The following is a 20822-nucleotide window of genomic DNA, read 5'->3' on the forward strand; positions in this document are numbered from 1 at the left end:
TCACTAGTTAATTATGAATGACCGATTAATCAACCTAATCTAATATTCCACATTATGTTGATGTTATTAAAGTGCATCATGAAAATGACAGATAGTCTTCATTTGCTTTCTTTGGCCAAATGTGCACTCTGCAGTCATGATGTCAAAAAAAAGTTTGCCAGTTTTAATATTAGAGAGTTAAATAATTAAAAAGAAGGTTTACCTGCACCCTGGCTTCTGTGAGGTTTATTTTCATGGCAAGCTCTTCTCTGGTGAAGACATCTGGATAGTGTGTTTGGGCAAAAACAGCCTCGAGAGCTTCCAGCTGGTAAAAGGAAAAAATATGTACTGGTGAGAGGCTGTGGCTAGGTGAGGGGAAGCAGATGCATATTTCAAATCTCCTGTGAATGGTGAGGAAGCAGTTTCACAGATCAAATCGAGGAAGGACAGAGAGAAGAGAGCTCTTTGGAAAGATCCCACAGAATGAGAATTTCAACCGCGGATGACTTAGGAGCTACGGCTTACTAGCAACCTCAGTGCTCTGGCAAGAAGTAGAAACAAGAGAGGTGTGAATATTTATATGCATTTACATTTAAGTATTGTCATAGGAATCAAAAAAACCTAATGGTCACCTTATGAACAGTTAGAGTAATTGGTATCGCTTTCACCATAGGAAGCCGGGGAACAGAAACAACTTGCAGAAGCCTCATGGTGTCATCAATGAAACGCCATAGGGATATTTGGTCACCTTCGCAGCCACTCCAGTTCACTCCAAGAGTAGGACAGAGGCTGGTCGAGGGGAAAGAGCCCAGCTCTGGGAAACACAGCATCAAGGTCCCAGTTGCAGCCCTTCCACTTGCAGGCAACTATACCTTATCCAAGTCAGCCAACTTCCAGGGATCCGGTTTTTCATCTCTGTACTGAGAATGAGAATGTCTGACCTGCCTTCCTCAGAGGATCACTGTGAGGTTCAAATGATATTGCTGACATGGAAGTGTTCCCCAAACTATCCACCTAAGGCAAGTGGGAGAGAACGTTGTTGCCTCTTCACTCATCTGGGATTACAAGGTTAGAGTCATCTGCACTCCTCCTAGAACAGATTCCTTGGCACATAAGTTATTCAAGAAAACAGAAAGATTCAGTTAACATAATCAATTGGTCTTATTTTAAAGGACAAAGCAGAGTTGCTCAACTTTGATTTGGGGGAGGTAGGAAGTAGCTGATGTTTGAAAGGAGAATCAACGTTGGTACCTGCTGAAGAGTGAACGTCGTCCGGTTCCGGCGCTGTTTTCTACGCAGAAACCCGTCATCAAAATCCCCTGAAGAGTGGTTGCCAAAGGGTGCAGTGCCTACCAAGAGCAAACTGATCAACCTGGGCAGGAAGGGGCCCCAGTCCTCAGACCGCCCCCAGACACAGTTCAGAGGGCACCCACCTGACCCACCTGACCCACCTGACCCACCAGACAGGAAGCCCTGTTTGTCCCAAAGGATATTTTTCTGTTCCTCCTATTAAATCCCCCTCTTTTCCACTCTGTCCCCAAAACCTCTGACTTTAAATCCAGTTATCCCTATTACATAGGGCAAGTGGTGACCTTAATCCCCAAGATGGCCAAGTTGAATTCTTGTGAGATTCTAGACTCTGAACCAGGAAGGGTCACTGGCTTGAGGCAGAGCCTTCACCTGCTCTCCAGCTCCCAGCTCCACCCCTATTCAATGTGCCTTTATCTCACCCCCACTCCAGATCCTTTAATAGAAGCCTGTGTGTCTCCCTTTGGCTCATATGGTAGTTTACTTTCCCTTGTTTCTATTAACAAGAATTAAAATCTGGGAGTTGGGAGAGGCTGGGGGAGGAAAGAAAACACCAAGAGCTTTTCACGGCACTTTTCTCCTAGAAGTGCAGAACGCAAGGAGGTAAGAAGTTTATAAATGAATATTAATTACTGTTGGTCACAGCTCATCAGCACCATAGTGGATCTGTTATATAGATGTCAATTAACAAGAGATCTGCACCAATAGTGACTCTCCTGAATGCCAAGCAGACTTGCACAAGGCCACTCTCAAAGGGCACTCCGCCCTCTGGCCAGGCCTTATAAAGCACCTTCTGCTTCTATTTCCCCACAAAAGAAAGACGTTGTCCTCCCCAGCAGGCTTCAAACCTCGCTATAAACCCAGAACAGAGTTTGGCCCCAAACGTGCATTCAGATCGTTTTCCAAATGTGCTCTATTTACTTGATAGTCCACAATGGCTTCTTAGGAAAACAAATGAGCAAGTTGCCGTTAACCAGTGAATACTTTACCTGCCATGGGCTCTGTTCTCAGAATCACGGCATTAGGAGTTGTGGAGCTACACTGTCCCAGACAAGGACCCTCAGAAGGACCTCAGTCTCAAAGATTGAAAGTCCTTTGGGCTTCTTAAAATTCTGTCTACTAGAGGAAGTTCCTTTTAGTTATTCTTTCACCCTCCAGGGCCACATCCTTTGCCAAACACCCTAACTCTCTGCTAAAGCATTCTCCTTCCATCTTCCTGTGCAAATTGCATTGTTCCTCAAAACCTTAGGTACAGATATTTCTCTCCAGCTCATTGGAAACTTAAAAGAAATGGCCTCAAAGCAGTCTTATTTTCATTACTTTGCAAGAAAACAAATTGTCTTTTTTTGAAACAGTGCACTTGACTGGTGAGGATGGAATACAATCTCTGAGGATCTCCAATGACAATTTCCCTCAGTCTTCTAATTTATACCTCATGGTCCCAAAGTGGCTCACAATGTGTACATGCAGAATCTTTAAGTGAAACAGTGCATGTCGAACTGAATCCTAAAAAAGGCTGACAGTTCACCAAATTAATAAAAGATTGACAACCTAATAGAAAAGAGGAAAAACTGAGAATAACTTTTACTTAAAAATAAGTAGAATAGTTGATAATATTATGAAAATTTTAAACCTCGAAGATAATTCAACCAAACACAACAGAACAATGGAATATTATTTTCAACATATTGACAAAAAAATGAGGTGCATAAAGACACCCAGTACAGATATGAGTGTCATAAGATGTGCAGGCTCATTCACCATTTGTAGGAGTACAAATTGGGTGCAGCCTTATTAGAAGATAATTTGACAACATCCATGAAAAATTTAAGTACACATACAGGCATTTAATCTATAAATATATTTGTAATGTTGCCAAAATAGAAAAAAAAGTGTTTCTGGAAACACTGTAGTTGAAAAAAATGAAAACAACCAAAATGCCCATCAGCAGATGCTTTCTCCACAACATACAATGGAATACTACACAGCAGTTTAAAAGAAATCAGTAGATCTATACGCATTGGCATGAACAAATCTCCAAGATATATTACAAAGTAAAAAAAAGCAAAGTACAGAATGATGTAGCAATATAATTTCAGTGCAAATAAGGCAAAACACATATTTTAAAAATACATAAATGAGAATTAAATCAAGTTTTTCTTGAAGGAATCACAAAAAAATAGCAGATACTTTTAGGAAAAGAGGTGGAAAAAGAGGATTTTGCTTTTCAATGTATAAATTTCTGTTGTATTCAAACTTCTCAGGCAGGTGCCAGTAGTACTTTTTAATGTAACATCAGCAAAATTGTCTGAGAAGTAAGATTATGAGCCATTCTTTTTTTTCTCCCTTATGCCTATCTAGATTAACAAAAAATTAAAAAAGATGATAGGCTATAATTATGTCATATTCCAAGGGTCTGTTCTCCACTTTTCCATTTGCAGGAGATCCCTTTCACCCAGCAACACTAAACTAAACTAAATTACTCCTTTCTGCAAAACTGGCATAGAAACACATCTACAAAGGGATGAAAGGCTCTTAAAGACCCATCTCCTTTTCTTCTGGTTATATCACAGAGTCAGCACTGAGGTGGGATGTGCCCGGGGTGTGGGGAGCACAGTAAGCCGGCTGAGCTGGGCTGAGAGCTGGGGTCACGGCAGGCCAGGCCAGGACTCTCCCTAAGTCACTCCTGCAGCCCACCCTGCAGACAGACATTCATAACGTCCCCTACCTGCCAAATGCCCAAACATCTGCCTTCCCCCACTTTGACCAGAAGGGTGGGACACTGACTGGCAATTACTCCAGACCCCTGGATCAGATGCACAGAGAAGGCACCCTCAACATACAGAAAGTCTCCCTCAACCCCTAGGGTATACTGTCAGGGGATGCACGTCTGCCACCCTTCCATAAAACCCATCCTGCATAGGACCTTGGGGATAAAATGAGGTGAAATGCAGGCAAATGTGTGGTCTTCCCTTCCTAGGAATGCTGACAGAGCTAGCCGGGCTTAAACACTGGTCCTCATTAGCCTTCTTTAGAAAATCCTATTGGACTCTTAAAAGCTTTTATGAGAAAAACAAAAGCAAACTTTCTGAGGCGCAGCCACTGCTCAGGGAAGCCTGCGGCAAGACTGACAAGCATCACCTGAAGTCTCAGGTCTCCCAGTGCCTCACAACATTTACCCTTCCCCTTGTCTCTCACAACCACTTGGCTCCCCAAATTCTCCCACCACAATAATAAATCAAACGAGTAGGTTGCCAAATGCCAGTCCCACGGTTACAAAAGTCCCAATACCCCAGTGCTGAGACTGCTGCTCTGCAGAAGACCCCATTAAAGCCCACAGTGTGGCATTGGCTCACCTGATGGCTACTAATTCGCCCCCTGATGTGAAGACCCCATCCTTGGATCCTCCGGGTCCTGAGCAAGGGCATGCCAAGGTCCCAACTGTCTCCTTCTCACCAACCCACGCCCCCCCCCAACAACTGGGTGCAGAAGCCAGACTGGGGATCCTGAGGGGAAATTTCTTCTCAGGCCTGGAGACACTCAAAGATGGAAATTCTGGCCTGGGGGAGTGGGGAGTGGTCGACATTTAGGGTTAGTGAGTCACAGAGAAGGAGCCATGCTAGGTCAGTCCGGGCAGGTGGGCAGGGCCACCTGGTTCCAGGGACAGCCAAGAGGCCGGGAAGGGAATTGAGCTGCCCAGAATCCAGGGCGGACGAGGCCCCTGCAGCGCTCTCGCCAGCGGCACCAGGGAGAGCAGCCCAGCGACGGGCCCTTCTAGGCTCGTGCAGCTCGTGATCGGGGCCAGGACGCGGCGGCCCACTCGCCTTTGCTTTCTGGGATGTTTGCAAAAGCACCGTGAAAGATTGATGCGGCCCCCTGGGTTGCGGAGCCCCAATTAGAGGCGTGACACCAGCATCTGTGCTGGGAGGATTTGGCCGGTCCCCGCGGCACGCATAGCCCGGGGCGTCCTGGTCCAGGCGGGGAGGGAGCTGGGAGGCAGGTGGCGACGGGGCGGGGAGTTGGAGCGGGGCTGGAGTGGGGTGTAGGGAGGGGGCCAGGGGCGCCCCTACTCACCGGCAGGCGGCTGCGCCCCCCGCAGGGCGGGGACCCAGCCACCCACCAGCCCTGCTGCCGCTCCGGCCCTTTCTGGCCGGCTCTGGCTTCATGGAGACCCTGGGGCGCGGCGCTTACTTACCCTCTAGCTGCGGCGGGCAGTGGAAATAAAACATCGCCGGCTTTCAGATCGGCTGGACGGCCGAGACCTGGGAGGGTGGCAGCAGAACGGACCGGCGCGCGTTGCTCCTGCCTGGCTGCAAAGCAAACAGCGATAGAGCTTCAAGTCTCCCTCTGCCAGCCCTCCCGCCCTGCCCTAGGGCGCACCCGGCGCTCCCCTCCTGGAAAGTCCCTCCCAACGCCCTCAGCTCACTGCGGGGGACAGGAGGGAAGGCGGCAGCCCCGTCGCAAGCAGCAACCCCACGGGGCAGTCCTTCGGGTGTGTCCACCTCCCGGACTGCCGTGCCCTCACCCTGGCCCCAGCACCAAACCCGCGCAGCGTAGTTTCTGGCTCTCCGGGGTCCCAGCCAGAAGCCCTGCACCCGGGCCACCGCAGCCAGGTCTGGCTAGCGCGCTAGGCCATCTGCGCGCTGCAGCTCAGGCCAGGAAGGCAGCCGAGCCCCAAGGCCCGGCGCTCGGGGCCCGGCGAGTGGGTCAGGAGCCGAGCATACCTCGGCGGGCGGCGGTCGAGGAGGCAGGAGAGTGACCGCCTCCGGTCCGCAAGCCCTGCTTGGCTGGCGGCGGGCGGGGCTCGGCGCGGCTGGCGCCCGCAGGACCAAAGAAGTGACTCGGGAAGTGGCCAGATGTCTTGCTGTCTGTCTGCAGCGCGCGCCGCCGCTCAGCACTCGCCTTTATAATCTCACGCATAATTGGCCTTAATCTGATTATTTCCAGCGCTGTCTACAGCGAGTAACTTGGATAGGTCTATTGGGCCTTACAAATGGCCCACGTGGTGTTAAAAAAAAAAAATCCGTCATTTCTCAGCAAACATCAGTAATGTTTTTTCCTCTTTTAAAAGAGAACGATTCAACCACCACCATCATCACCCCCAAAAAAATACATTTTCCGAAGACACACTAGGCCCCACCCCCCGCCTCATGTCCCCTCAGAGGCAAACCTTTCTCCGAGAGAGCCTGGTTTGGGCTGCCCTTGTCAAAGGCCTGGCGACTCCCGGGCTGCAAATTGACAAAGCGCTGCTAATTGCCGCCGCCGGATGGGTTTTGGGGGGACTCTTTGCACACGGCTTCCCTTTCCAAGCGATCATACAAAAGGAAAGTTTGATTTTGTTCTCAGCAAGGGGTCCCTGAATTTATGTTCGCTTCTCGATGCAAATGATATGCGGTGGGACCCTTTGCAATTACTTTTAAAATGCATCCGAGGCAGACACTCAACGGAGAGAGACCGCCCTTCTCTCTGCCTGGGTGAAAATTAAACTCTAAAGTACCGGGCTGAAATTTTCAAGTCAGGGGCGCGGGATTGGATCAAATCACATAAACTGCAAAAAAAGCAAGTCTAATGGCGCATAATTGGTTCTATAATAGCATTACACCAGGATAATAGCCCGTTACGGCCCCCTGCACTATTAAGTGCTTCCCTGGCGGAAAGCCTTTATGATATTAAAGGGGGAATATAATGATATTTTGGTTATTAAATGCGTGTAATTAATTTATGCACCACTGAAAATAAAGTTGGTATTATGACCCACTCAAGATGCATCAGAAGATGCAAGTCAGACAACTGTTGATAAGTTCTGGTGTCTGTGCTCCGTCTAGACTGCTGATTTTATTTTGGGACGATGGCTTCTTGGACAGACTACATAAATTGAATATTTTATAAACATTCTAATGCTGCGTTAGGGAGCCTTGGCTAGGTGGTGGGTCGGGTCCCTGCACGGCCCGGGATCCAGCCTTGATTTTAAAGACACAGCGCTTTGGAAACAAAAGGCCTGGCAGGCCCGCCGCTGGACACCAGCGCTGTGCGAGGAGCATCGAGCTGCAGGACAGAGCGCTGGGTCCCGGCCACCGTCGACGCCCATCCGAAAACAGCCGGGAGGAAGACCAGTCCCGCTCTGGCCGAGGCAAGTGAGGATCTATTTCAGTGAAGCGGCCCTTCCTGGGCTCAGTCGCTCCAGAGCAGCGTCTGCTCTGCCTAGGGGAAAGAATCACAGGAAACTCCCGCTCGTTTCAGAGAGGAGAGAGCTCGGGGCGCCAGCTCCGCCAGGGTCACAGGCTCTGAGAGTCCAGGCAGCTGGCCCGGGAGGAGCGGCTAGCAGGTCCCGAAGGCGGGTGCGGTGGCAGGCGGGGGCCGGCAGGGCAGCCGAGGGCCTTTCCTACGTCATGCCGAGAGGGCTGGGAGACCCTGGAGCTGATCCTCCCTCAGCCCAGGTCAAGAGACTGGCTCACGCGCGCTGTCTCTCTCCATGTCTCCCTCAGAGGGCCCCTGCTCTCTGGAGCTCTTGACAAAAGCCCGAGGCTGCTCTTGCCCCCTAGGTCTGCCGAAAGTCCCCTCGGGTTCCCTCCTGCCCTAGGCAGCAGTTCCCCGCCTGTGCGCTTTGGGAACCCGGTGGCCGTGAAGCGAGGTGCGGACAGCTTCTGGGCCGCCTCGGCCAAGATGCTCAGGCGCACCTGGGGGTGTGTGCGGGAACCCTCAGCGGCAGCAGCCCGGCGCGGGGTGCAGTGTTGGCCCCAGAAACCAATGAGGTCCAAATGCCAGTCTCAGTTCCCCATCCCTGACATCGACCGAGACAAGTTCCTATTAAGGCCCAGAGATGACACCGGGACGAGACAGGCTTATCCGCGGTCTGAGGACCGCGCGCTCGCCGAGCATCCCGGCAGGTCAGAACCCTGGACAGCGGCGCCGGTTTCCGCACCCCACCCACCCCCGGCTGCTGCGGAGAAAGAAGCCGTACCGGGGGCCCAGCCGGGGCCCCTCACTGTTCAGGAATGGGATCCGCCCGGCCGGACCCCAGGCGTCCGGGGACCGACCCCAATCCTCTCCCAGTCCAAACCTGCGAAAGTTACTCCGGACATGCGCTCAGCGCTGGCAACAAGGACAAAACTCCCTTCTCCGCGGTACCACGCGCCGCTCCTACCCGGCCGCTGCAGCTGGAAACCATCCCGCGGCCCCCGAGGCGAGTCCGGCCGCCTCCCTGACTAGATAACCAGCGGAGCTCCGGCAACACACCCACCTCGCGGGGCTCTAAGCCGGCTCGGGACCCTCGGCCTCGCCTCGCCTCGCCGGGCGCTCCTCTCCCGGAGCCGCTAGGCTGGGCTCCTACCCGTTGGCAAAACAGCGAGTAAACAAACAACCAAACAACCTTAGAAACGAAAGGCTACAGCAAACTTTGATGACGCCAGCCCCCTTTTTTTCCGAATGTCTCGACACCCGGGAGAAGGTGACTAATAGGTGTTCGCTACGGTCCCCCTCCCCCTAAAAAACGGCGTTAGTAAAAAAAGGTTATTTTTCATTAATTCTTGTGCGGTAAAATGTATTTTCCAATTAACCAAATACGCCGATCTGTCTCGCTTGGACACTCTGATAATTTACAACCTAAAAGTGTACTTTCTTTATCTAAAGACCAAGGTGACTGCTTTTAATTTTCTCTAACCTCTTTACACTTGATGTTCACCAGACTCATAATGTTAATTGGCTTCATATACGGATCATCAGTTTAATGAAGAAATAAATCCTGTGTTGCTTTATGTTTTAACAGTGATTGCTTTAATGAGGAATGTGACGTGTTCCAAAATCAAACTGCAGGAGACATTAGAGGGGCTTCCACTAGGACGGAAATGCTTATTTAAAGTTAAAACCGCGGGGTCGTATTTCAGCAGATTCACAGTCCTCCTCCTCCGCCCCCCGCTCCCCGCCCTCACCTAGGCTGCCTCCCGCCTCTGTAGGGAGACAATCCTGGGTCCTCAGTGCCCCTTCTCTCTGCATCTCATACTCGCAGCCACAGCATCTGCATTCCCGAGAATCATTTCCTGGTTGCTAAATAAGGTGTGCTACTTTGCCTCCTGTCCCACAGGGAAGAGAGAAGCCAGCTCAGGGTGGGGAGTTCAACTTTCAAAGTTGTTCATGTTTTAAAAAATAAAATGGGAAGACAGTAACACACACCCCTGAAGACTGGTGTGCAGATGTTGTTACAGAGGCAGCTCCCCCAGAGCGGCATGTCTTAGTGCCGAAAATTCGAGGCTTGGCTCCCAAAGGCTGACAGCTCCGGCTCAGGCCCAGTGAGTGGGCTGCTGACCCCCCAGGTTCTAACCACTGCAACTGTCTGCAGGGATGCGCTAGGCTTCTGCCCAGGTGATGGAAGCTTTATATCTCTATATCAATTAATAGCAAAGTAAATCTGCTTTCTCTAATGGGTATTTGATTTTTCTAATTTTAAGCTCGTTCTATGAAAGGAAAACTGTCATCTCAGAAACACTAAGAGCAGCAATAAAAAGCTGGAAATGCGAGCATCTATCTAAGCCCTCAATTGTTTTCAGTTGAATTATGAATCATTTTAAATTGATTCTTGAAAAGAATTCCAAATCCTTAGAAAATGTAGGGGTTTGAAGCCTCCAAGTTGAGGTCTTAAATACCATGCATAGTATTCATTTCTTAATGTTTGCCTTGTTTTAGGAAAATTGGAAAAATATTTGGAGACACCTCTGTCCTCATCTTTTGAGCCCAAATACAAAAATATGTGTTGGATTTGACATCTTAATTGTTCTCAGAAAGGATTTTCACAACCTCCCTTTTAAAACTTTCCTTAGCAGAAATGATTTCAGTACACATGGCTTAAACCCATAGCAACAGGGTAAAGCAGTTAAAATACTTAAATTACCAGGTAGGAAAAAACCACACTGAATTCCTAATTATATGTTTTGGAAGGGCCCAGGTTTGATATTTTTACAAATGTTTTAAAGGCTGTCTAGCATAATCCCCGGTAGATATATCTCAGTGTGAATATGGCATATTCTCTACTTGTTGGCAAATCTATCGTTATATTGTAGTTTTGGAAATTGCCAAAACAGTTATCTTAGCTAAGCTAAACATGAGAGAATATGTGAAGGGCATAGCAGTTAATTGAAATTCCAGATTTCCCGGGGACTTGGGAACAGAAAACGTATGTATACAACAAGGGATAGATATGCATTTTATCATCCTGGAAATTCCCTATAATTCACTAGTTTTACTGTCATATAAAACATAGTAGCTGCTCAAATGCAAGCCAACTTCCAATAACTTCACCTGTTCTTGTCCAGTGACGACAGGACAAAGTATATTCCCATGTGGTTCCCAGGGATCTCAGAGCTCAGCTTCAACCTTTGGCCCTGTGTTTGCTGTGGAGCTTGGAGGGTTGCCCATGGCCTCCTAACTCTCACAAAGAAAGAGAGCACAGCCCAGGAGGAAGGCCCACCACCTGTGGAGTCTGTGCCCCTGCCTCCATTCAAGCAGGCTTCAGTCCTCAGGAGACCAGTGAGCTTGAGCAGGTCACTTACTCTCTCAGGACCTCCCTGTCTCATTGTGTGACATGGAACAACAATGCCACATCAAGTGCTGGAGGGAGGATTAAAAGACAGTGCTGGCCATGTGCAGTGGCTCACACCTGTAATCCCAACACTTTGGGAGGCCAAGGTGGGCAGATCACAAGGTCAAGAGATCAAGACCATCTTGGCCAACATGGTGAAACCCCGTCTCTACTAAAAATACAAAAATTAGCTGGGCGTGGTGGCACATGCCTCTAGTCCCAGCTACTCGGGTGGCTGAGGCAGGAGAATCACTTGAACCCGGGAGGCAGAGGTTGCAGTGAGCTGAGATTGTGCCACTGCACTCCAGCCTGTCGACAGAGCAAGACTCCGTCTCAAAAAAAAAAAAAAAGACAGTGCTAAAAGACTTTTAGGACAGTTAAAACTATTCTAATGGTAGATATATGTCATTTGACATTTGTCTAAACTCATAGAATGTACAACACCAAGATGAACCCAAATGTAAATGGTGGCCTCTGATGATCATGACATGTCAATGCAGGTTCACCCACTGTAACAAATGGGCCACTCTGGTGCTAATGTTAACAGTTGGGAGGCTGGGGGGTGGATATATGGGAACTCGTTGCACTTCCTGCTCAATTCTGCAGTGCATAGAAAACTCCTCTACAAAATAAAGTCTATTTTAAAAATTAAAAAACTTTAAAGACGGTGCTGAACACAATGCCCAGCACATGGCAACTGCCCTGTGAACATCAGCTGCAACTGTGGCATTATCGTTATCATTATTATTGTCTTGGTGCTAGGACCGCGTTCCTGGAGAGATGCTCCTGTGAGCCGTTTTGGGAACTTACAGATGGCACCTGAATCTTCTGGTGGTCTCCTAAATGAGCCCTGTCCCCCACCAGGCCAAAGCCACACCACCCTTGGGAGAGCTCCCACTTGCCTGTCTGCCACACTTGCTTCCTTACCATCTGTTGTTCTTCATACTTAATTGCCTGGTTTGTTGAACTTTACTCAAAACACCTATTTTGCTAGAAAACCTAAACCAAGGTCCTTTGAACTGGATCAAAGGCATCTTATCCAGTTAATAGAAATGTTTTAGAAATTTAAATCCATTGCCTTTAGATTGGGTGTGGCAACTCTACTTGGTCACAGACCTCACTATTCCCTACTACTTTCCTCTCTCCAGGTTGTGTAACCTCCCTGGCTCCTGCAGTTGTCTGTCTTTCCGGCCCCTGACATAAATTCTGTGTGAGTCTATCATTATTTTCAGACAGATAATGACTTTTTGTCAAGCCTTAGGATAAGGAAAGGGTATGTTGAGGAAGGCCAAGTCCTCAGCTTCTAGCATTTCAGGATCTCGTTCAGTCCATTTCAACCCTTCTCTCCTTCTCCCTTCTTTCTTTCTCTCTCTCCTTCTTTATCTCTCATTCTCTCTCTCCCTCCTTTCTCTCCTTCTTTCTTTATCTGTCTCTCCTTCTTTCTCTCCCCTCCTCTCAGGTATCTAGCACCTTCTCTGTGCCATGCCAGGGGTTGCAGATCTGAGCTCACAGCCCTGGGGAACCAGCCCCTAGGGATTCTGGCTAGGGAAGGAGATAGAGACGCAGAGGGAAGGGAAACTCGTACCACGTGGAAACCACACCCAAGGGTACTGGATCCACAGTACCTTGTCTCCACCACCCTAGAGGAACTTCTGGATGGGCAGCTCTGAGAACATAGCTCACCTCCAGCTGGGGAGGAGCTCCTATCCTTATGTGCTCTCCTGCAGCTTCCAATGGAGAAGAACCCAAAGACACAGTATCTCCTCTGTCCCCAGAGTTCTTGCCAGAGTCTTGTCAAGGGGTCTTGACAGGGCTAAGCATCAGCTGTCAGCCTCCTAATGGGACAATCTTGAGGGGCTGGACCCCACATTCGCCTTGGAGACCTCCTCCAGGTACACGCACAGGTTCGATTTCTAAGATCCCGGCATCCAAGACTGCTCTAATTGATTCACTGGAGTTACTGACTTGGAGCCAAATACTTTTATAAGTATTTAGTTGGTAAGTCTAGCTAGTATTAACATGCAATAATGAATTGCTAATAAGAAAACTAAATCAATCTAAGGAAATCTCAAATTGGGACCAGCCAGAAATAGAAGAAAGATCTCAGTCTCCAAGTCTAAATTATTTCACCAATAAACCTCTCGAAAAAAAAAATAGCTTTCAAGGTCAGCTCTTGGGTGCAAAGCTCTTTGGGTGCATTCATACGACTTGAATGGAGCTGTGGCACATGGAGAGGGGACCGAGAACAGCAAAGGCAGGGTTGGCGGCCAGTCCTCCTGATCCCCAGCCCAACACCCCCGGCTGCTCCCTCCTAAATAGGACGTGGCTCCCCTCAAACAAAACGCACGTTTGATTGCCCATATTAAGTGCTCGATAAATGTGTGGAATTTAATGGAAATGACTATGGAAGGAATGAAATAAGTTTGCTACATGAATAATTAGTAAACACAATGAATCTTTTCCATTTCTGAGACTTGGATTATGTACATAGCTGCAGCAGGAGGGGTATGGGTTTTCAACCAGGCGAACCTGGGGTCAAGTCTGGCCTCTTAAACCTCCCTATTGACTAGGTCTGCCTGTCAGTACTTGATCCAGGCATCAGTAGGTTATTTTCGCTGCCCCCCAGCACTCTCTCTTCTTTCTCTCTTTCCCTCTCCCCGTCTCTTTCTTCCTTTCACCACTTCATTCTTTCTCTTTCCAGCCCTCTCTCCCTTCCTCTTTTTTTCTCCCTCTCTCTCTTGCTCTTTCTCTCCTTCTCTCCCTCTTCCTCTCTCTCCCTTCTTTCTCTCTCTCCTTTCTCTCTCATTCTCTCTTTTCTCTCCTTCTTTCTGTCTCTCTCCTTTCTCACTCTCCCCTTTTTTCTCTCCCCTTCTATCTCTCCTTTCTTTCCTTCTTTCTCTCTGTCTTTCTCTCTCTCCTTCTTTCCCTCCCTTTCTCTTTCTCTCCCTCCCTTCTTTCTCTCTCTCCTCTCTCCCCCACTCCCACTCTCTGACACACACAAAGACACACACAGTGAGTACTTCTCAGCTGTGACTTCACTGTCATGCTCTTGCAATCCTGGATCAGCAGGGCCCTCCGTCTCCCCATCTGACCAGCCCACTCCCATCCACATTGGTCCCACCTCTCCAGGACTGCCCTCTGCCCTCCCCAACACCTCACTGCTCTGCTCTTGGTGACTGGGTTGGCCATGACCTTGCATGGCATAGCCAGGCCATAAAAGGACTCCTCAGCACATTTCCCAGGGGTGGGGCACTGCCTCCCTCTCCTCTCCGTGGCCTCAGTCTTACTCAACAGCAGACTCTCAGAGCACATTTAGATCCCAATAGAAATATTTATTCCATGAAATTGTCTGCTGTCTAAGCAAGGCTGGCCCAGGCAATTCCCACTTTTCAGCCCCATCCCCAATCAGCCCGCAGCCCCACAGGCCAGCCTGACGAGAGTCAAGGTAACACACAGGGGGGCATGCCCATTTGCCTACCCATCCATCCACCTCCTCATCCATTATTCAGACAGCTGTGCAGCCCTAGTTCTGTGGTCAGGTAACATTCAGCAGATGTACCTGGGGACCTGGGGAGGTTGGGGTGTTGGGAGGGCTTCATACAGACACTGTAGCAAAGCTTGCCAAATCGAGACCTCCAGCAACAGGCAGCAGGTCCCCTGGATGCAGCCCTGGAGAGGACCTCAGCTGTCCAAGGCAGCCCCTCAGCCCCGGCAGCTTGGGCTCAGGGAGTCCCAGCCAGCCAGGCTGTCCATGGCGTCTTCACTCCCCAGCCACACCAGCCCAGCTCAGGACTAGGCCTCCCTTTTGCTGGAGGATGGAGGCCCCTCCTGTAGCCTGCACATTCTTCCTCTCCCTTACCCACTCATTTCTTCAACAGACGCTCACTGAGAATCCTGTTCATGCCAGCCTTACATGGGGGCAAAAGAAAATAGATGTCATTTCCTTCACGGTGCTTAAACCTTTTAATATAATATTTGTGTGTGTTCATGTATGTGTTTACCAATATTATTTCCCCAACTAGACTGTAAATGCTGACTGTAAACAGCAGGTCAGCATGGGCTTAGCAGTGCCTGGCACCTAGTAGGCATAAAATAAAGATCTGTTCAATGCATACATTAATAAGACAAGATCTATAGCTTCAAGTCACAGAGGACATAGCTGTGAACAAAGCATTTGGAGATAAGTGCCTCAGACAGCAAACAAAGCCAGTGCCTCCCTGCAGTGCTGGGCTGGTGTCCTTCAGTGCTCTCCGGGACAAGTCAGGCCTTGAATAATAGCATGAATTAAAGAGGGACAATCAATCATCTCTTCTTTCCTGTATCTGTTACTAAAGGTTGCTGAGGGCCTTTGGAGAGTCACCTCCTACATGGTCATGGGGATGCATGGTGTGCGAGCCAGGTGAACACCTTGTCCAGTCTTACAGGAAAGGCTGCGGCAGTGGGAAAGCAATTCTCCCTAGCCTGCTTCTCTTGACTGCACCCACAAACCATCCCAATGGCTACTGTCCCCCCACGCTGCAGCTGAAGTCATAGAATGGATATGGGGCTCCATGTACCAAATCCTTATTGCTGCTTTCCAGCTCTTGGGTTGTCTTAGCTTTTTGAGCATCATTTTTCCCATCTGCAAAGCCAAAAGGAGTCCCATCATGGAAGAACTACTGTATGAAATGGTAACATTCTCCACAGCTGATGGCGGTGGTTAGCAAGTGTGACAGCCTTTCAGAAAACAGAAGAAGGGGGCAGCCCTTCCACATCTGCATATCTGTCCTCACTCCTGAAATGCCCCCCTTTCTCTGTCTCTCTCTCTCTCCTTCCTCCTTTTCTCTCTCCTCCTCCTCCTCTTCCCTTTTTCCCACCCTCTCTCCCTGCTCTCCCCTCCACTACCTCCTTCCCTTCCTCTTTCCCTTCCCTCCCACTCCCTCTCCCTCGCTCCTCACCCCTTTCTCTCTCCCCTCCCTTCTATCCCTCTTCCTCCTTTTCCTTCTCCTCCTGCCTGTCCCCACCCAGGTCCAGCCTCTGTCTGGCAACACCTATGCTAAACACACATTACTTGTGTCCAAGTAATGCCTATTCCCCACTCCCTGCGATGGCTCTCCCAGGAGCACCTGCCTTGGCTCTCATGGCCTCATCCTTTAACCAGGAAATTGTGTTTGGAGTTGGGGGGTAGGAATGCAGAAGGGGTGAAGGGGAGGGGACCCTCATTTCTTACTTTAGGCAAAGGTTACCTTCTGGGTGTCCCACCAGTGTGAGCGTTGAGTTGTTTGGCCAGTGTCAGTATTAGTGTTGTTTTGTATTTTCTAAAATGTGAAAACAATTGCACGGAATGCATCTGGCCGAGGTTCTGGTCCCTTGGAACATCTCACCCCTCACACAAGGATACTTTCTGTCTCATGTCTGAAGGCGGCTGAACTTATAATCCCTGAATGGATTTTTTTAAGTGGTTTGTTTATGGCTGACTTTCCTTTTATTATGCTCTTCAGAAAAAGTTGTCTAAAGGAAAATCAATCAATCAATGAATTAAATGTTTAAAACAATTTTAACGATGCACACAAGACAAAAAATTAAAACTAGCCGTGGGAGGTGGCTCATGCCTTAGTCCCAGCACTTTGGGAGGCTGAGGCAGGCCCAGGAGTTCGAGACAAGCCTGGACAACATGGCAAAACCCCACCTGTACGAAAAATACAAAAATTTGCTGGGCTAATTTTTGTTATTTTCTTAAAATAAACTTTCAGTAGATGAATGATTTGATCAAAGAATAAGCATATTGCAGATGCCCCAAATTACTCACATTCCTTCCTGTTTCTGTGAAAGCCCGTCAGTGACCAGTGGCATGCAAATATTTTTCTCTTCAGCTTCACTTCCACCTTGAGCACCTTCAGCTCCCCCTCCTTAACCAAGTGGCCCATCCTCGTGGGTGGTGAGACACCCACGAGCATAGCTCCATGTGGAAAACTACATCCACCATGCAAATCCCACAGGCCTCTGAGTCAGCCACTCTAGTCAGTGGTGGCAAAGTTAGAGCCAGGCAGGGTCTCAGGGACAGCCTGGGATGTTGGACATTTACGTGAGGACCCAGGCCAGGGACAGAGGTCTGTAGGGAAGCCCTGAGCCTCCAGATAGATGCTTCAGTAAAAAGGCTGGCTGGGGGAAGAGGTCATAAGCAGGTAGCCCAAGGCTAAAGGTCTCTGGGGTGGAGCTGGAAGACTGTAGAGGCAGGTCCTAGGACAATCAGGCATGAGGTCAGGGGTCTGTTTTCCGTGGCCAGGAAAAAAGATACTCACAAGTTCAGATAGTAAAGGAGTCAAGGTCAACGCCTCTGGCTGTTTCTCCCAGGCAGGGTCATCTAGCATGTGGCATATGGTGGTCCTCAGAGCCTACCCTGAACCCGCTTGGCTCCGCCCACGATCTCAGAGGGCTGTTAGCAGCAGATGGGGCTCTCTGCCTACAGCCTTACACAGAGACTCCTCAGTGGCCATACTTTCTGGGTCACTGGACAGAACTATAAACTCCATAAAAATGTAAATTCAGAGTAGTAACCACTGCTTCTGAGGGAGCACAGGGGAAACAGTGGGAAGCCAGGTAGCCTGCCACCAATCGTGGGAAAAGGGAAGTAGGGGCAGGGAGAGGTCTCTGCATCCCCAACATTCTCCCAGCTCGACTTCCTCAGACTGGGCTGAGAAGAGGCATTAACCTACTTGGTACTTTCTGAAACAGCTGCTGCCGTCCTGAAGTTGCACAGAGCCACCCAGCCCAGAATCATCCTCACTGATTTCAGCCAGAGCCAACAGCTGCCACCAGGTGGCACCAAACTGCAGACGGAGCAGCTCCTTTTCCGGTGGAGAGACAGCTTCATGTGGATGGCAGGAGCCAGGGCCGATCTATCTGGGTGTTCCTGCTCCTACTAAGGCCCTGGAACAGCCTGGGGGTCTCAGAAATTGCAAATGCCTGCTGGTTGGAGAATGGATGGATAGGTGGGTGGATGGAAGGAGGAAGGAGGAATGAACAAATGGATGGATGAAGGGACAGATGATGGAGTTCATTCTACCTCCCTAGCCCCACAGGAGCCGGGCACCCCTTCTCCTTTAAGTGGACACCACAGGTGAAGCTGGAGATGTGCCCTGGACCTCACAACTCCAACTCAAGAATATGCCCTCCCAGGTGCCTCTGCCTCTAGCTCCACCTGAGGTACACAGCCTGGAGAGAGGGCCTTTATTGAATAAATTAGTGGGGACAAGGTCTGCCTTCTGTGTCAGGGGGTAGGGAGCAAGAGGTCACTGGGGTGTCCTCACACTCTGCATCACACCAGGAGCAGTCGGGGAGAAAACCCTTTTCCGTACCCCGTTCCCACCCCAGCCTGGCCAGACACCATCACCCACCTTCCCACAAGTCCTTGCCCTTCCCCCTGTCTGGAAAGCTGCCTCTGGGTGGCCTTCAAGACTCTGGCCCCCACTTCATCCCAATCTCGGCTTAAAGTCTTCTCTTCAAGAGAAGACTTCCGAGACAATAGAAGCCCATTTCTCGTCCCCACCACCCTCCACCTGTATTCCTGCTTTGGTTTCCTGCTTAGCTGTTAAGTCCTTCTCGAATGCTTCATTGGCACATGCTCGGTGTCTGTCTCGGTGCTCGCATGCAAGCTCCACGGTGAACCCTGGCTTCTAGAACAGCATCTGGCATGCAGCATTTTGTTGAGTAAATGAGCCCCAGCTCCCCAACTGGCTGGACCAGCAATAGGCAGCCCCTGGTCCCCGTGGCTACCACCAGCCAGACTCCCCTCCACCAGGAGAGTTCATTATCCCTGAGAAGTGCACCGTTGCAGTGAAAAGGCGACATCTCCTTAATTACCCTACTAATTACAAGTCCTGCAGTCCTCAACTGTGCACCAACACCGTTGCAAATCTCATTTCCTTGCAAAGTCCAGGATAAACAAATCCAATATATTTTGTTTTAATTATTGCTGTTTAATGGACCATAATGAAACTATAGTGAGGGTGCACAAAAGGAGATCATTTGGAGTATCCACCTGTGCAGGGCCAGTGGTGAGTGGGAGCCTCGATGTTCAGGTTTCATTTACCGTAATCCCAGCTGCCTCTCTGTGCCCAGAAATCCCATCACTTATTTATCCGCCTTGCCTTTGGCTCTGAGCCCACCACTGGGGCAGGATGTCTGCCCTCCTGGAGAGCAATCCAAAACCCAGGGACCTCGGGGATGGTGGAAGTTCTCCACATGCCAGGTGCCTGGATTTGACAAGCCACACAAAAAGGCATTTTGTTTTATCTCAGGGTTTTTTCTTTTTTCCATTTTTACAGGCTAAAACAGTTTATCATATATATATTGACTATATTGTATTTCTTTTAAGTTGTTTGTGCTGGGGCAAGGTGGGGAGACTTCCTCTTCTCTGCCTGTTTTCTTTTTGCAAGGTTCTTAACTTGTGAGAGCTTTTAATGTCATAAGGCTTTGATCTTCTGTTTGTCATCTATGACACCGATGTATTTCCCAATTTCTTGTGTGGCAGTGGTTGTGTGTCCACTCACGTGACAGTCTCAACTGCCTCAGCCCTTTTAGTCTTGGTGAGGGTGGGAGTCAGCCCTCAAGGCCCCATTCCCTCACAAGGTCCCTGCAGCAGGAACATCAGAGCTCCACTAGTTGGGTGAGGTAGCACCTGGCACTGATTCTCTGGCTACCTAAGAAGAGAGACCCCCTCCTTGCCAGCCCCCAGGAGGGCCTGTCTCACCCATCTTCCCCCCAGGGACCCTCCTCCTTCCTGCCCTCCTGCATCCCTGGCTTTTCAACCTCACTTTATTCCCGCCTTGCATTCAGGCTCCTGGCTTTTTGAGTCTTTGTTTCTACTTAGGAAGGGACTAGGGGAGGACAAAACAATCTGGGACACCAAAGAGGGAAGAAGGGGGAAAGAAATCTGCAAGAAAGCCACACAGTCGGACTTCACCAGTGTGTTTTCTCAGAAAGTCTTCTAAACCCTGTGGCCCTCTCAGGTCTGCAGGTGGGGCTCCTTTCAGAATTCACCATCATCAAAGGAGCACTAGATGGCAGGATTAGGGGAGGCTGTGTCAACAGCAGAGAAGGTGGGAGGATCTTTGAGACTGCCGCAGGTGAAGCTGGGCTCTGCAGACCCACATCGGGCTCCTCACTCACTGCCCTTGACCCTAGAGAGCCCAGACAGCCCCAGGAGGAAGTGGCAGATGCCCCTTTCTGGGATTCCCTGGCTCAGCCTGGGGCTGGCCCCAGGCACACAAAAAACCTGAGGGGAGCTGAGGCAAGCAGCGGGCTTATCTGGCTCCTAATTATGGTCCTGGGGTTATTGGGAGAAAGTGGGTATTGCATGTGCTGCCATCTATTCAATCAACAAACTGTTGCCAGGCCAGAGGGTCCCAGGCATTCCCAGGGGTGTCCTGCTGTGGGGCACCTGCATAGTGATGGGACAGAGGGCTCTGCAGGTGCGCTAAGGAGTTTATTCCCATTTTGCTGCTGCCAGCAGCCTGTGCTTTTATAGATTCATTCCTGCGGTCCTGTTACCTCCCCCTCATCTTCATTAAGTAGCAGACATGTTCCTAACACCAGCTCTCTGTCAGGCCTGGGCACCGCAGAGGAGTGCTGGCAAAATCAGATCCCGGGTGCTCCCAGCCCAGCCCCACACCATCTTCTTGGCTGGCTTTTATGTGAACTGGTGTTTATCTCATCTCCTCACTAGAGATGAGTGTCTCTTGCTTTCTATTTGCTTACTGTGCCATTTATTCCCCCATAAGCCCTTTAAGAGACGTGGTATTTCCCATTCTTTGCAGATAAGAAGTCTGCCACTCACAGAGGTGAGGGAATTTTCCTAAGGTCACACAGCTGGGTGGCCAGGTTCAAATGCAGGACTTTGAACATATCCTCGGTTCACGGAGGGCTGGGATGGGACTGCCTTCACCTCCCTGCACCCTAGGTCTGCAGGGCACCAAGAGCCTGT

General features: G+C 49.7%; 1 protein-coding gene across 1 annotated transcript in view; it reads right to left on the reverse strand.

The window, feature by feature from the left end:
• The window catches only part of DRGX (dorsal root ganglia homeobox), a 29970-nt gene extending 23760 nt beyond the window's left edge, over positions 1 to 6210 (reverse strand). The window contains exons 1-4 of the mRNA XM_012503595.2: positions 6012 to 6210; positions 5483 to 5597; positions 1231 to 1328; positions 203 to 304 (exon numbers count right to left, since the gene is read on the reverse strand). Of these exons, the coding sequence (XP_012359049.1) occupies positions 203 to 304; positions 1231 to 1328; positions 5483 to 5516 (234 nt within the window). The 5' untranslated portion in view covers positions 5517 to 5597; positions 6012 to 6210. The remainder of the gene's footprint in view (positions 1 to 202; positions 305 to 1230; positions 1329 to 5482; positions 5598 to 6011) is intronic.
• Between the last annotated feature and the right edge of the window lie 14612 nt (positions 6211 to 20822).

Source organism: Nomascus leucogenys, chromosome 18 (genome assembly GCF_006542625.1).
Source record: "Nomascus leucogenys isolate Asia chromosome 18, Asia_NLE_v1, whole genome shotgun sequence".
In the NCBI taxonomy this organism is placed as follows: Eukaryota; Metazoa; Chordata; class Mammalia; order Primates; family Hylobatidae; genus Nomascus; species Nomascus leucogenys.